Genomic DNA, 16,598 nt, shown 5'->3' with positions numbered 1-16,598 from the left:
TTTCTATTTATTCACTTTACTCATTCATGTCATATTTTAATGTATCATTTCCTTAGTGGGAATGAGATAGTAAAGGTTCAGAAAGATAAAATTGTTGGTGCGTGATTTCACAGCAAGTCACTGCTAGAATAGGAGGAGGAGGATTTGTCTCCTTTTCTCACCTGCTAGGTTTTTGTTTGTTTTTTAAGAGTTTCAAAGCAGTGGCAGGAGGAGTACACCTCATCTTTAGACTCTTACTGTCACCATATAGCCTAGCTGGAAACCCTCTGTGTTTTGTAGAGGTATTTGTATTTGTTTTTCTTTTTTTTTTTTTTTTTTTTTTTTGGTTTGGTTTTTGGTTTTAAACTGGGAGTGAAAGCTGAACAGAACACTCAACTCAGTCTGCTGTATGCATACAATGGAATTGTGGCTGTAAGACATATGATACAGTGACAGTTCTGTGGACTCAAATTTTCAATCCTATTTTTTTCATTTGAAAACTCAAATTTTGTCATTGGCAATAAATACTGTCAATTGTTTCCTTGAAGTGACTGGCTCACTTCCTTCACTGTTGCAAAGATGTTTGCCAAATACCCATCGTATGTCTTTCATTATCTCAAGTAAAAATAGTGTTCCATAAAAAAAGAGGCTACTTTAGCTTGTGACAGGCCTATGCTGTCACTTTTTTTTTTTTTTTTTTGAGAGGGGCCAGGGAGAGAGAGAGAACAAGAGTGCGAGTGAGCAAGTAGGGGAGGGGCAGAGAGAGGGAGAGAGAGAGAATTCCAAGCAAGCTCTGACAGCGCAGAGCCCAATGCAGGGCTTGAACCCACAAATTGTGAGATCATAACCTGAGATGAAATCAAGAGTTGGAAGTGACTGACTGGGTGCCCTGAGGCTATCAGCTTCTGATACTTAAAGACTTTTCTGGAAAATCATACATACATACATACATACATACATATATACTTACTTTCTTACTTTTCTGTTAGTGTGATATTAACAAATATGATTTTTGGTGATGTATAATGAAATATCATTTCTGTTTTCCAAATGACCAGTGTGTTAGCTACTGAGAGTGTTAGACCAGTCTGTCTTTGTTACTAACAGAGTAGGAAAAGACCACTTGTCAAGTTTTGATGTATTAAAGGAATATGTACCGTTATTTCTTAATGTTCTTAAAATACTCTTTTGTAAAATAAAAATATCCCAACAGGTTGAATACAGAGTCAGGTTATGAAAATCTATTTAGCCAGACATTAAATTTGTTTTGTTTTTGAAAACATTGTTTATTTTTCATTAGAAATCTGTGTTACTATTTAATGAGTTGTTACTGATTTAAAAAATTAAATATTAAAAAGTGATTAGTTTTCTAATATGGTTAATAGCAGTTGATATAAGCAAAAAACTTTTTGGGGACCTCTGATTTTTAAGAATATGAATTATGAATGTTCCTGAAGCTAAGAAGTTTAAAAACTACTGAGCTAGCCAGCTGTTTCCTTGCCTCAAACAATGGAATAAAATCCACTTCAGGATTGCTTGTGTTTTAAAATGAGAACATTTATAGAGTTTCTGTGATGTGGAAAACATAATACACGTTAGAGATTATTTGTGAAATGATGAGGTGAGCTTCCAGTAATGTAGGACAAGCTTAGTTGTCTTCACATGTTCTCAGTAAATGTTTATTATGTTCGTTAATTCTGGCAAAACTTCCATTCTGGGGCAGGAACTGTTGGGTCCCTAAAGCAGAATATTTGATCATCTTTTAAATGTATATAGGGTAAATGGGAACTTAAAAAGTTTTTATTTAAGAACATATAGCTATAAGAACCATAAGAACTATAAACATGAATAGGAGTTAAAGGACACTTCTACCATACCTTTACAAAAGCAACTGTTTTATAAAACTTTTAAATGTTCCCTTTCTGACTCTCTGTGTGTACATACTCAATTTTTACATAACAAAATTGTGTAGTTTATTATAGGTAAACTTTTGTGTTACATTCTTTTCCCTAATTGTTTTTTTATTTTGGTACATAGTTTCCATCATAACCATTAGTATTTAAAAGAAAAAAATTTTAACATTTATTTTTAAAAGAGATTGAGTTGAGGGGCAGAGAGAGAGAGGAAGACAGAAAATCTGAAGCAGGCTCCATGCTGTCAGTGCAAAGCCTCACATGGGGCTTGAACTCATGAACCATGAGAGCCGAAGTTGGATGTTCAACTGACAAGCCACCCAGGCATTATAATCATTATTCACGATTGGTCCAGGCCTTTGAGTTGGTAGATCATACTTTGTTAAAATAGTGTCTTATGTTAGTCGTGAAGGTTGTTTCTTTTGTTATAAATGATGTTGTAACACATTTTCTATATTTTCACACAGCATTTATTTCCTTCCGTCCGTCCTTCCTTCCTTCCTTCCTTCCTTCCTTCCTTCCTTCCTTCCTTCTTTTTGCCCTTAGGATATAGTCAAAGAAGTGGAAATATTAGGCCAGAGTAACATGTGTGTGCACACACACACATGCTCATATTATGTGTGTGTGTATATACTATGTAAATGATATGTATATATCATATATACATCTGTGGGTTGGGAATTGAGAAGTATACTTTCAAAGGGAAGGTCTTTACGTAGTAGAAATGGACAGCAAATACTTTGGACAAAAGTTTACCACTTGACTGAGTTGAACATTTGTTTCATTTATTTGCTTGCTAATTTTAAGAAGATAGGAAAATTTTATTGTAAACTTGTTAAAGTTTTTCTTAACTCTAAGCAAGTAACAACGCTTCAGATTTATGAAACATTATAAAGAGTAGTGCTTTATTTCTTTTAGTAGTTAACATTTAAATTTCAGTTTTGTTCACTGTGACTAAGATTTCTGTACTGTTTTTTTTTTTTTTTTAATTTTTTTTTTCAACGTTTATTTATTTTTGGGACAGAGAGAGACAGAGCATGAACAGGGGAGGGGCAGAGAGAGAGGGAGACACAGAATCGGAAACAGGCTCCAGGCTCTGAGCCATCAGCCCAGAGCCTGACGTGGGGCTCGAACTCACGGACCGCGAGATCGTGACCTGGCTGAAGTCGGACGCTTAACCGACTGCGCCACCCAGGCGCCCCTTTCTGTACTGTTTTAAGTGTTAGAAATTTAAGTAATAATTTTTTAGTTTCAAGTGTAGAAGATTAACTGTATAGGAAATAATTAGTTGTAGTTGGTATAATATATTACAGTCAATTCCTTTAATTCAAAATCCTTTCTTAGACAAACTGTGAAGTTTTCTTTAGAAATTAGGATTAAGATAATCTAGTTGACTGAAGTTACCAAATGGACAATTTATGAGTTTCCAATTTTCAGTCAAATAGAATATGATGAAATAAACAGTTCTGTTTTACTAATTATTGAGAAGACACTCCATAGCTGTAGAGCCTGAGGGTACACACATCTCCAAAGTAGAGTGTAGGAAGGTAGGTTGATTTGCTCTTCAAGATACTATGAAGTATCATGTAAATTTATTCTTTGAAAGAAATTCTTATCCACTTGTTTTCTTATCTTTTGTCTCATTAAAATAGTTACTGAGTATGTGGTGGGGTGGTTAGGTTAGCTTATTGACAAGTTAGATAAATGATCAGTTATTTCAAATACTCAAGTGATGGAATGCCTGGCTGTCTCAGTCTGTAGAGCATGCAAGTCTTAATCTCAGAGTCATGAGTTCAGGCCCCATGCTGTGCATAGAAATTACTTAAAAAAAATTCTTGAGTGATAGATGGGGAGATAAATGACAGAAATTTGAGGGGGAAGGCCTGTAATATTAATGATCTAGGAATGACTTTAATGGTAATTGTGAGATTTATTTTAGTGCTTTTTTTTAAGATTGAGAGCTGTGTGCTTGGCAGTTTTGCTCACACTTAATTTCTTTTTGTAAGTGTAAATATTTGAGGTCTTCTTAATTAAATGCTTCTTTACATATTTCGCTCTCAGTTTTATTATTTTACTCCTTCACAGGAATTTGTAATCAGCATATATTGCCTTTCTTTTATAGTTTTATGACCTTTGTGAGCTATTCAGAACTGGAGGTCAGGTTCCTGACACAAACTACATATTTATGGTACGTAAACCCCAATGATACCAAATATTTATTAAAATGGAAAAGATCTGACTTGCTACATGTAAATTATGTAATAATTTCATTGCCATGTGACATTCACTATTTAAATACATGAAAAGGTGATTCTGTATTTTTTTACATTTTGCCATGTCATCTAGTTGAAAATAATTGCTTTAGTAAATTGCTGTGTGCATAGGACTGGGTTGTAGCCCTAAGTAGTGACTGGCAGAAATATAGCCCAGAACCATAGATTTAAGACACAAATCTTAATTTTACTGTTGTTTTATCACACGTTTTGAGCAATTTCATCGTTTATTAATCTGTGGATTGATGAATATAGGCATATACACATTTGGTATTAAGGTGGATATTTGCTTAGTTTCCCTTTGGAATGTAATGTTACTGTTGAATTTTGTCTGAATCCTGTCATTTTCCTCCCTTCTAAAGGTTTGTGGGTCACTTTCCTATTCTTTTAGGTGTCTTCCTATTGTTCTAATATTGTCCCAAGTAAGACATTAATGAGAAGTGTAATTAGTATGGCTTTACATGCAGTTGTTAAATACAAAGCTGAACCCAGAACAGTAGTATAATTTTGGTATCTGCTTTTACAAAAATACTATTTCTTCAATTTGGTAGCTTTTCTGATGCAGTTAAAGTGATTTTTGAAATTCATCTAAAGTTTTTTGATTCACACATGACCTTTTAGAAATATCTGCTAGTGTAGGCGATAGAGAATTGGAAAAATGGTGATTTTCCAGGGAAGATCCTTGAGAGAATTGCACAGCAGGTTCCTGCACTGCTCTTGAATCCTAAGACTAGCACAGACATTTAGTAGAAATAGTTATTTACTTCAATTTGAATTTTTTGTTAAAATCCAATATTCAAATAATTCAATGTTTGATTCTTCATTTTTGTTATTTTTGACTGGGTCTCTGAGTTTGTACACTTTGGTATAATTAAAAAAATATTGTTGCTATTGTTTCTAACTGTAAACTTTTATTTTACAGGGTGATTTTGTAGACAGAGGCTACTATAGTTTGGAGACCTTCACTTACCTTCTTGCACTAAAGGCTAAATGGCCTGATCGTATTACACTTTTGCGAGGAAATCATGAGAGTAGACAGATAACACAGGTGTATGGATTTTATGGTAAGACTTTCTATTCTCTGATTCTTTTTTTTTTTTTTTTTTTTTTTTTGAGAGTAAGAGAGGCAGAGGGAGAGAGAAACGGAATCCTAAGCAGACTCCATATTCAGTGTGGAGCCTGATGTGGGGCTCGATCCCACAACCTTGGCATCATGACTTTGGCTCAACTGACTGAGCCACGTAGGCACCCCTACTTTCTCAACCTTTGAATCCTCCTCTTTCCCCAATCAAGAACCTTACCATGGAGAGAGAACTATTCTTTTTTTTTTTTTTTTTAATGCTTATTTGTTTATTTTGAGAGAGTGAAAGAGCATGAGCATGCATGAGAGTGCGGTAGGGATAGAGAGAGAGGGAGAGAGAGAATCCCAAGCAGACTCTGCACTGTCAGCACAGAGCCCATTATGGGGCTCAGTCTCATAAACTGCGAGATCATGACCTGAGCCAAAATCAAGAGTTGGACACTCAACCAACCAGGTGCCCCTGGTGAGAGAGCTATTCTTAAATTTTTGGTGTACATCTTTCTAGATGTGTGCCTCAAAGTGTAGTCCTCAGTTTACCTTATTGGAATCATCTGGGGTGCTTGTTAAAAATGTGCATTGTTGGACCCCACTGAAAACCTTTTGGAGTGGGAATCCTAGAATCTGCTAAAGGTGAATGTTCTGCTCTTGAAAGTTTGAGAACCAGGGCACCTGGGTGGCTCAGTTGGTTAAGCGTCCGACTTCAATTCAGGTCACGATCTCGCGGTCTGTGAGTTCGAGCCCCGTGTCGGGCTCTGGGCTGATGGCTCAGACCCTGGAGCCTGCTTCAGATTCTGTGTCTCCCTCTCTCTCTGCCCCTCCCCCATTCATGCTCTGTCTCTCTCTGTCTCAAAAATAAATAAACGTTAAAAAAAAAGTTAAAAAAAAAAAAGAAAGTTTGAGAACCTATTCTATGTATATGTGTGTATGTGTGTGTTTGTAAACATATTTTTGTGTGTGTACATACCTGCTTTTTTCACTTAATGCTGTGACCAGCCTTTTTTCACTTCATTGACATTATTTTTATAGTTGTATCATATTACACTATATGGATGTACTATAATTGATTAAACTAATACCTTTAACATTGAACCTTGGAGTTGTTTTTAAATTGCTGTTATACACATAGCTGAAAGAATATCCTTTTACATATATAAAATTATGTATGTATGTATGTATCCATTTGTCTGCCTGTGTGCTTGCTCCAGAGAATGCCAGGACCTCAGGGATCAGAAACAGAACTTAGGGGGTGCCTGGGTGGCGCAGTCGGTTAAGCGTCCGACTTCAGCCAGGTCACGATCTCGCGGTCCGTGAGTTCGAGCCCCGCGTCGGGCTCTGGGCTGATGGCTCAGAGCCTGGAGCCTGTTTCCGATTCTGTGTCTCCCTCTCTCTCTGCCCCTCCCCCGTTCATGCTCTGTCTCTCTCTGTCCCAAAAATAAATAAACGTTGAAAAAAAAAAAAATTTTTAATAAAAAAAAAAAAAAAAAAAAGAAACAGAACTTAGCCATTAAAAGCAAAATATCTGCTTCTATAAAACTTTTATATGGTTGAAAGTTTTAAAAAATGAGGTTAGAGAGAGGCTGGCTGGCTCAGTTGATAAAGCAGTAACTCTTGATTATTGGGTTGTGAGTTCGAGCCCTACATTGAATATAGAGATTACTTTAAAGTAAAACCTGCAAGGGGCGCCATGAATCAATTAATCTTTCAGGGGGTGCTGACGCTGTTAGCATGAAGCCTGCTTGAGATTCTCTCTCTCCCTGTCTCTCTGTCCCCAACCCTCGTCTTGTGCATGTGCACACAAGCTCTTTCAAACTTAAATAAAATCTTTAAAAAAAAAATGAGGTTAGGAAGCTCTTTGAAGAAGATAGCAGAGCTATTGAGATTATTAACATGAAATTTCCTTAAGCACAGTTAAGGTGGATATTGAGAAATTTGAAAATATTTATCTCATGACCCTTTAGTTTTGGATTTTATATTTTGGATTCTTTTTTGTCATTATAAAGGTAAGCTAAAAAATAAAGATAAGTAAACTCTTAACTCTTTGATTTGTAAGCCATTGTGAATTATTAAATTGAGAAATTTTGATAATTTATTGTTTATATAACTTTGTTATTAGTAATTGAAAAGTTAGATGGCTGTTACTTGTTTTTACAAGTTACTTCTGGTTTTCATTCATAAAATACCAAGTACCATTTGAATTAAAATTTTTTGATTCTTATGCAAGACAGTTAATAGTTTGGATAGTACATACTGTGGTGTTAGTAAAAGCCAGCTGGCTCTAAGCTTGTTATTATACATATTACTACACCCCCAAATTTGACCAACTTTTTTTTATAAGTTTAAATTTTTTTTAATGTTTATTTTTGAAAGAGAGAAAGAGGCAAAGCGTGAGCAGGGGAGGGGCAGAGAGAGGGAGACACAGAATCCAATGCAGTCTCCAGGCTCTGAGCTGTCAGCACAGAGCCTGATGCGGGGCTTGAACCTGCCAGCTTTGAGATCATGATCTGAGCCCGTTGGACGCTTAACCAACTAAGCTACTTAGGCGCCCCAATCAACATCTTTTTTTAAATTTTATTTTTTATTTTTTAAAATTTACATCCAAATTAGTTAGCATATAGTGAAACAATGATTTCAGGAGTAGATTCTTTAATGCCCCTTACGCGTTTAGCCCATCCCCCCTCCCACAACCCCTCCAGCCACCCTCAGTTTGTTCTCCATATTTATGAGTCTCTTCTGTTTTGTCGCTCTCCCTGTTTTTATATTACTTTTGTTTCCCTTCCCTTATGTTCATCTGTTTTGTCTTTTAAAGTCCTCATATGAGTGAAGTCATATGATTTTTGTCTTTCTCTGACTAATTTCACTTTGCATAATACCCTTCAGTTCCATCCACGTAGTTGGAAATGGCAAGATTTCATTCTTTTTGATTGCCGAGTAAATACTCCATTGTATATATATACCACATTTTCTTTATCCATTCATCCATCGATGGACATATGGGCTCTTTCCATACTTTGGCTATTGTGAATAGTGCTGCTATAAACATGGGGGTGCATGTGTCCCTTAGAAACAGCACACCTGTATCCCATGGATAAAAGCCTAGTAGTGCAATTGCTGGGTCATAGGGTAGTTCTATTTTTAGTTTTTTTGAGGAACCTCCATACTGTTTTCCAGAGTGGCTGCACCAGCTTGCATTCCCACCAACAATGCAAAAGAGATCCTCTTTCTCCACATCCTTGCCAACATCTGTTGTTGCCTGAGTTGTTAATGTTAGCCATTCTGACAGGTGTAAGGTGGTGTCTCATTGTGGTTTTGATTTGTATTTCCCTGATGATGCATGATGTTGAGCATTTTTTCATGTGTCGGTTGGCTATCTGGATGTCTTCCTTGGAGAAGTGTCTATTCATCTCTTTCGCCCATTTCTTCACTGGATTATTTGCTTTTTGGGTGTGGAGTTTAATAAGTTCTTTATAGATTTTGGATACTAACCCTGTATCTGATATGCCATTTGCAAATATCTTCTCCCATTCTGCCGGTTGCCTTTTAGTTTTGCTGATTGTTTCCTTCTCTGTGCAGAAGCTTTTTATTTTGATGAAGTCCCAGTAGTTCATTTTTGCTCAACGTCTATTTTTTTAATGTTTGTTTATTTTTGAGAGAGAGAGAGAGAGAGAGTGAGCATGTGCGCATGCACTGGCATGCTCATGAGTAGGGGAGGGGCAGAGATGGGGAACAAAGAATCCCGATGTGGGGCTTGAGCTCACGAACCTACAGCTCATGACTTGAGCTGAAGTGGGACACTAAACTCACTGAGCCATCCAGGTGCCCCCGACCAACATTTATCAATGAAAGGCAAAAAAGGAGGAAGAGAAGGAAGACTTTTTTTTTTAAAGACAACATTTTAATCAAGATGCCTTTACTGAAGAAAATGACAACAGCATAACATCTAGTATTGAATTCTCTTGTTCCCAAGCTGTGCCTATCTATGGTTTTAATGACAGGAAGCCCACGAGCTCCTCAGGTGGGAGATAATTTTAGTCAACATGGAACTTAACATTGATTTTGAAGTAGTAAAAATGTCCATATATAGCTATTAATTATATTGGGCCTTCAGTTCACACTGATAAATGTATACTGAGCAGTTATTGTGAACCAAATGCTTTGTGTATGTATGAAGATGAAAAAGACAAGATTCCTGTCTGCAAGCTCAGCTCAGTGTTAGCGCTCTCATGGTGAGTTTCTTTTTTCTTTTTTTTTCTTTCTTTCTTTTTTTTTTTAAATATATGAAATTTATTGTCAGATTGGTTTCCATACAACACCCAGTGCTCATCCCAAAAGATGCCCTCTTCAATACTGATCACCCACCCCCCGTCAGCCCTCAGTTTGTTCTCAGTTTTTACGAGTCTCTTATGCTTTGGCTCTCTCTCTCATGGTGAGTTTACATAAGGATCCTGCTTCACACAGACATGTAATTTAGAGAATCATGAGGATGGACCATACCCTGTAGTCTTCTATATCATTGTAATAACGATATGTTACTTTTTTTTTTCAAAATTAAGGAAGAAGTCAAAGAACAGAACTTCCATGGTATTAATTGAAAGAAGAGATGAATATCCTATTAACTGTTGTAGACAGCATAGAAAGTGTTCAGCTAGGAATATGTAAGGACCTGATTGGCAGTCTGTCTCCCAGTGATGACTGCAGGTGTACTTACTGAAGCTCAAGTATTTCATTGCATGATTTGCAGAAATCTCAGAGGAGACAATCTAGGCCTGAGAAATGTTGAGATAGGAATTACCCATGCTCCTGTAATTAAGGGTCCTCTAATTAGTTTACCCTAGTAGAATAAGGTGGTCACATTAAAGAAATTACTCAGCTTGATAGAATTGTCCAGTGTGAATAACATACTAGATAAAAGCATTTGTTTTGGGTTATGTGAATTTAATATTTAGCTCTCCCTGATTATAGCATGTTGATGTCAGCTGCTTTGTAGGGCTGCTTCTGGAATGAAAAGCAGGACCACATTCTTAGACTAGTTAAACACTCGTCTCCTTCATGGCTCTACATGGAAGACCTACCAGGGCTCAATAAGTGTCATAATTTGCCATCCTAGTTTAAGCTAAACTTCTTTATTATTGGAAGTATTCTTTATTTTTATCAGCAGATTCAGAACTTCATTAGTGAGAACTCTTCTGTTTCTTTGATAGATGAGTGCCAAACCAAATATGGAAATGCTAATGCCTGGAGATATTGTACCAAAGTTTTCGACATGCTCACAGTAGCAGCTGTAAGTTTATGGAAATCTTTGTAAAAGCTTAAGTATTTTCCTGCCAGTAACACTTTGCATACTTTCATCCAATTGCCATCTCAATTATATTGTTATCATTAGCATTCATTGATGAATTTAGATATGACTGGGTTTATTATTACACTTTCAACTCTGTTATCCTTTTTGCTAGTTAATAGATGAGCAGATTTTGTGTGTTCATGGTGGTTTATCTCCTGATATCAAAACACTGGATCAAATTCGAACCATTGAACGGAATCAGGAAATTCCTCATAAAGGAGCATTTTGTGATCTGGTTTGGTCAGATCCTGAAGATGTGGATACTTGGGCAATCAGTCCCCGAGGAGCAGGTTGGCTTTTTGGCGCAAAGGTCACAAATGAGGTAAAGCCAGTTTTTTTGAGAAAATGGTTTGTTGGTTGCTAGTAGACTACATAAAGAACTATGTGGCTATAGATAACAACCGTCTGTTTCTCATCTAGCTTATCATGTATGTCTTCCTCAGTATCCACTTGGTAATATGTATAAAATAAATGTTTCTTTTCTTTCAAATATTGCAATTAAATATTAATATAGCAAGGGCAAGATAGACACACACACAGGTAAACAATTTTTACTATATTTTTAATTGAGATGTAATTGACGTGTAACGTTGTATTAGTTTTAGATGTACATCATGATGATTTGATATGTGTTTTTATAGTGAAAAGCCAACTTTTGAGGTTAGGCTGTTTTCAGTTAAATACACACACATTACATACGCATGTAGGGATGAGCTTATATAAGGAAGTAATCCAACATAATGGAATGAAAGAGCTGGGTTCAGCATAATTTAAGTAAGTTATTTATGTTCTCTGAGCTTCTGTTAAGTTACAAAAGAAGGACGATAAATCTCAGAATTCTTTTAAGGATCATACTAAACCCTCAGTATGATAGATATTAATAGCAATATACTTATTATTACACTATAAAAACTTTTTTCATATCTGCTAGTACTTATAGAATGCTTTTTTGTCCAGAAACTTTTATATAATTACGTGACTGGATGATTTCCATAACTTAGGTCAAAGCAGCTGTATTTGTGTGTAACTGACTGGAATTTTTGGGGATAACTAGTAGAATGGGTTTTGTAATCATGAGAACTCTAGTAGTAACAGGATTTATACTTCATTAGATATTATTCTTTTATTGATGTAGCATGATTTTTTTTTTTTAATGTGCTGGTTACTTAACAAAACCTTTCTAAATTACAGTTTGTCCATATCAACAACTTAAAACTCATCTGCAGAGCACACCAACTAGTGCACGAAGGCTATAAATTTATGTTTGATGAGAAGCTGGTAACAGTATGGTCAGCTCCTAATTACTGCTATCGTTGTGGAAATATTGCTTCGATCATGGTCTTCAAAGATGTAAATACAAGAGAACCAAAGTTATTCCGGGCAGTTCCAGATTCAGAACGTGTTATTCCTCCCAGAACGACGACGCCGTATTTCCTTTGAGGCCTTCGCCCATCCTGCTGACCCATTTTTCTGCCCTCTTCTTACCCCAACTCTCGTGTATTACCCTCTTCAATATACTTTTTATCAAGCACTTTGCTGCTGAAATGCTGCCTCTTGCCTTTTTTTTTTAATTTTAAATTATCTAAATTTATTGTTTGTTACGGTGTCTATAGCAATGTTTTTCTATCAATTTTCTCCCCCATCCCATCCCCACCTTGGACTCATTTGAAAAGACTTGAGAAATGTCTTAATACTCACACTGCTGCATGTAGCTCTTGCTTATTTACTGGTCTGGGGGAAACAGGATGTGTTTCCTCTTTTTAAAAAGCCAATTGACAGAACAGACTACACCGAAATGCTCCTCCTTTTGTATCATTCAGCCTTTTGTTTTAGTTTGGTAAGTTTTAAGAAATTTCAGCAGCAAAGTTGTTATTCAGTGGGCACGATGGACTGCAGATGCCTCGAGTTATGTATACCTGTCCCAGATGTAAACGTCATTGTCCTTTGTTGGATGATATTTTAAGTGGATATAAAATAAATTGGTCTAAAGGGCTGCCCTCCTTGTTGTGTTTTTAAATTTTAGTTAAAACTGCTACAGCATATGACTTTGTACAGTAAGATAATTGTATTGATCTTTTTTCAGATTCCTTGTATTTTTTAATAAAGTACTCTTAAATAAAACCCAGATAGGTTAAAGTGTTAGAAATTTTAAACAGCTTACATTGTTAGTTTAAAGTTATTCTTTTTCCCCCCCTCCTAATCAGAGTTCTTGACCCTTTGGTTATTGAGTTTAAAACTTCAACCGAAATTCAATACTATTTATTTAAAAAAAAAAAAAATCACTAAACTGTGCCTAAAGAACATAACTGCCATATTAATGTTTTGGTTTATATTCTCTAGAGTAATAGAAAAACATTTAATACTTGTAATGCTGATGTGTTCATTTGATACCAGTTGAGTAGAATGTGATCGATCCAGTTTACAATCTATCATGAGTATCATTAAGTAAAATCTGTGTACTTTTCGATGGGAATCATTCTTCTCTTGTTGTAACACTTGACCTTAACTTTTAGAAAGTGTTCATTTTTTAACTGCAACTGGAAAGGTTGAAAAGTCAGGACTCTTGTATTTGTGAACTGTAATTGGAAGCAAAATTTAAAAAAGTGTAGGAAGAAACAAATTGTCCTTTTTTTGTAAAGGTCTGTGATACCATGTTTCGGCTTTGTGTAAGTAATTTGAATATCCAAAGGGTGTGATGATCGGTTCTTTATATGCAACTGTCCACTTAATAAGGACAAGTGTTCCAGTGTCTCTTATGACTCTGGTCATAAGTGATGTGGGAATTTACTATTTTGTGAAATAGTTGGTATCCCTTAACTACTATAATTAATTTTTGTCATTCCAGGAAATCTTTGTGAAGCCAGCCAGTTAATAAAGCACTTTAGTATCTGTTCAGGTAGTTTTGAAAACCAACTTTTCCCCTTCAGGATAAGAACTTCCAGGTTACCTAAAAATGCAATAAAAAATCTTTATAGTCTAAGCTTCTTGGCACATAATTTTTCATCAGGGTTTTTTTTTTTTTTTTTTATTAAATGAGCACAATAATGTTTTGTTTTTTGTTTTTTTTTCCACAACCACCTAGCTCCTTGTTTAGTTTCTAATTGTATAGCTATATGAAAGAAGTGGCTAAGACATTTGCTGCACACACTTGAACTGTTGGGTCAGTAGCTTTGTGTTACTGCCCTGACCCCAGTGTAATTCAGGGGGAAAGGTATTTTTATCTTACAGGGATATGTAGCTATGTATTTTACTAATTGTGAAACACTGGAAATTAATGATACAGACAACTTGGTGTGGTCTTTGAACAGCTCTCTGCAGTATTTTTTTCTGTTACCATAAATTGTATTTAAGTGCTTGCTCCTCTGCTTTTAAGTTGTATCAATAAAATCGGTAACCTCAGCCCTCCCTTCCCATTTGACACTCCCTAGCTCAGATTGATGTAGTTGTTTTAGTTATCCCTGTAATGTGACCTTTATTTTTAAGTCATGGTGTACTGCATTTGTTTGTCACTAGTTGGGCATGTGCCAATAATAATCTGTCCATTCCTTAATTGCCATCTCTATTTTGTCTGATTTTTTTCTCTTCAGCTGAATAACGGCTTTTTTGCATGAAAAAAAAATAGTTTTTACTATTAGACATGTAAAGGGAAGAGAGAGTGAATGTATTGGACTTTGTAAGCCTAAAAGGAATATTTGGATCCCTCTACTAAATAAGGGCTATGTACGATATAGAGTAATCATGTAGTGGAAGATACTTGCAAGTCATAGATTTGTAGGCAGGAGGATCTGTTACTCCCTGTATCTAGGCTGAATGTAAAATCCTTTATGTTGTATTAATGGGGGTGATAACTATTTTTATTTGCTGATGATATACTTGGTTTCTAATAAAGTGTCCTAGGCTCTAGTGAGAACTGTCTACTTTTAATTGCCAATGACTCCCTTTCCCCTCTTCCTGATATGCTCTTGGCTAGCTTTTTATAGGTTAATGCTTTTTTTCTGAAACATCTCACCACTTTAAATGTGTTCATTTGGGTGTGAACATAAAAAGCCTGGATCAAGAGCACATCTCATATGCAACATGCATCAGCTCCTACTCCGTCTGGATGACTAGAACTGTTGGAAGATTGTGACGTCTTAAACCCTGGGTTTTGCTTTTGAAATAAGGTTTGAAATATTGTTCATTGCATTAAGATTTGTGTGTTTTTGCTTTGTGAGCCCAGCACCAGGTTTTGGAAATGCCTGTATTGTGAAAGCAAATCTGAACTCTTTCTGAGCCTTTTTCATTGTCAGAAATAGAATTGCTTTCCATCAGCCTCCAGAAAATTGTGTACCTGGAGTCGAAGAGATTTAACAGCACGAATCCAGATTTTTAATTGTAATTGTTTTTTAAATGCTAATGTTTGTAAAGCACCTTCAGTTCCTTGGATGAAAGGTGCTATATTCTCTCAGTGTAAATTAATAAAAAGATTATAGGAAGTTTGTCAGAAAATTTTATCTGATGCATAGTCTGTAGCATGTCCCGACCAAAAGTTAGCATTTTATATAACACAATTTAAACTAAAAAATGCTTATTCCTTCACTTGGTTGCTTGACTAGTAAACAGAAGTGAAACTTTTTCTTGTTTTGCATTTGACTTTGAGCTAAGTGTTCCAGTTCGTTAAAGGAAGTAGTCATTGTTACGTCCTGGACCCCATGCCCAGAACCATGCATCACGAGATGTCACAACTCTTTCGATTGTGTGTTTACAGTGTGTATTCATGCTGATGAAGTATACAGTAGTAAAACACCCAGAAGCATTTGCAAAGTCCCCTAGCGTGGTGTCCGACACAGTAGATGCTTGGGGGACTGTTTGTTCCTTATTCCCCTCTTCTTCATTTTCTATTTCTTTACCAATCAGTTGGTGATTGCCTTTTTTACCCTCAGGAGAGTAAGACTATTCTGACTTGGATCACTCAAATATTTTCTTTATTCAAAACTGCATGAAATTTGTGAAGATTTTTTTGTGTGTATCAACAAAAATACTTACTACGTAAGTATGTTCCACTCAAACCCTGGACATCCACTATTCTCAGCACTCTGCTTTTGGGTATAAATGGGAATGAGATATAAAAGAGTACATGGAGGTGTTATGGAAAGCATAAAGAATATAGGCTCTGGGGTCAGATCTATGTAAAAACTCAGCTCTACCAGGCAGTAATAGCTAACTTAGCTAAATGATGTACATGCCCTATTTTGTGTTTACCTTTACTATGGTTCTATGACTATATTACCTCTTTCTGTGCCCTGCCCCTTAGGGGAGGACTTCAGATGAGGAAACAGACTTAGGATAGGTAACTTGTCCAAGGTTGCATAGGAGAGCTGGAACTTCAACTCCTTTAGGATATGCAAGAGTACATCTTAAACCCTCTTAAGCCATCGTAAGCATTATTGGTTTTTGTAGCTGTATGACCCTGAGTGAGTTGGGTTCTCTAGATCCTAAAATTCTGTGTCTAAAATAAGAATACCATACAGGGTTAACCTCCAGATTAAAAACAGCACACATAAAGCACCTGGTCCCTGGCCCAAAGCTGCTATTTATTGAGAGCTCACTCTAATATAGTATTTGCCCAAATTAAATGTAGTTGGGAAGTAAGAGTAATCTAAGGCAATAGATAGTTGCTAATATAGTGAGGCTTCTGGAACTACAACAAATTTGGAGAAGGAAGTGTTTGACATAGGATAGAGTAATTGGGGAAGGCTTAAAAGAGGAAGTGTGAATTAAATGTGAACTGGAATGATGGGATATACATTTCTTATATAGTAAAAACAGAAGCGGAGATTACTAGAACTTACATGTGACATGAAGATGGGACTTGAGGGTACCTCTTGGGAAGGCATAAGAAATGAAAAGCTCCAGCTCTATTGGCAGAACCATGTATCAGAGAGGAGTTGGCCAATTAGGAAAGATCTTGAAAACCACATGGGATTTTAATCCCTATTTTTAAGAACTGTAATGCATGATATTTCAAAATTAGT

The 16,598-nt window shown here is 36.0% G+C and overlaps 1 protein-coding gene across 1 annotated transcript in view; it reads left to right on the top strand.

Annotated features, from left to right (window-relative positions):
• Positions 1-13,561, top strand: part of PPP6C (protein phosphatase 6 catalytic subunit) — a 34,498-nt gene extending 20,937 nt beyond the window's left edge. The window contains exons 3-7 of the mRNA XM_030293141.2: positions 4,015-4,080; positions 5,088-5,229; positions 10,445-10,524; positions 10,697-10,906; positions 11,776-13,561. Of these exons, the coding sequence (XP_030149001.1) occupies positions 4,015-4,080; positions 5,088-5,229; positions 10,445-10,524; positions 10,697-10,906; positions 11,776-12,024 (747 nt within the window). The 3' untranslated portion in view covers positions 12,025-13,561. The remainder of the gene's footprint in view (positions 1-4,014; positions 4,081-5,087; positions 5,230-10,444; positions 10,525-10,696; positions 10,907-11,775) is intronic.
• Positions 13,562-16,598: the final 3,037 nt, after the last annotated feature.

Source organism: Lynx canadensis, chromosome D4 (genome assembly GCF_007474595.2).
Source record: "Lynx canadensis isolate LIC74 chromosome D4, mLynCan4.pri.v2, whole genome shotgun sequence".
Lineage (NCBI taxonomy): Eukaryota > Metazoa > Chordata > Mammalia > Carnivora > Felidae > Lynx > Lynx canadensis.
The sequence above is the reverse complement of the archived record's forward strand: the minus strand, read 5'-3'. Positions and strand labels throughout refer to the sequence as shown.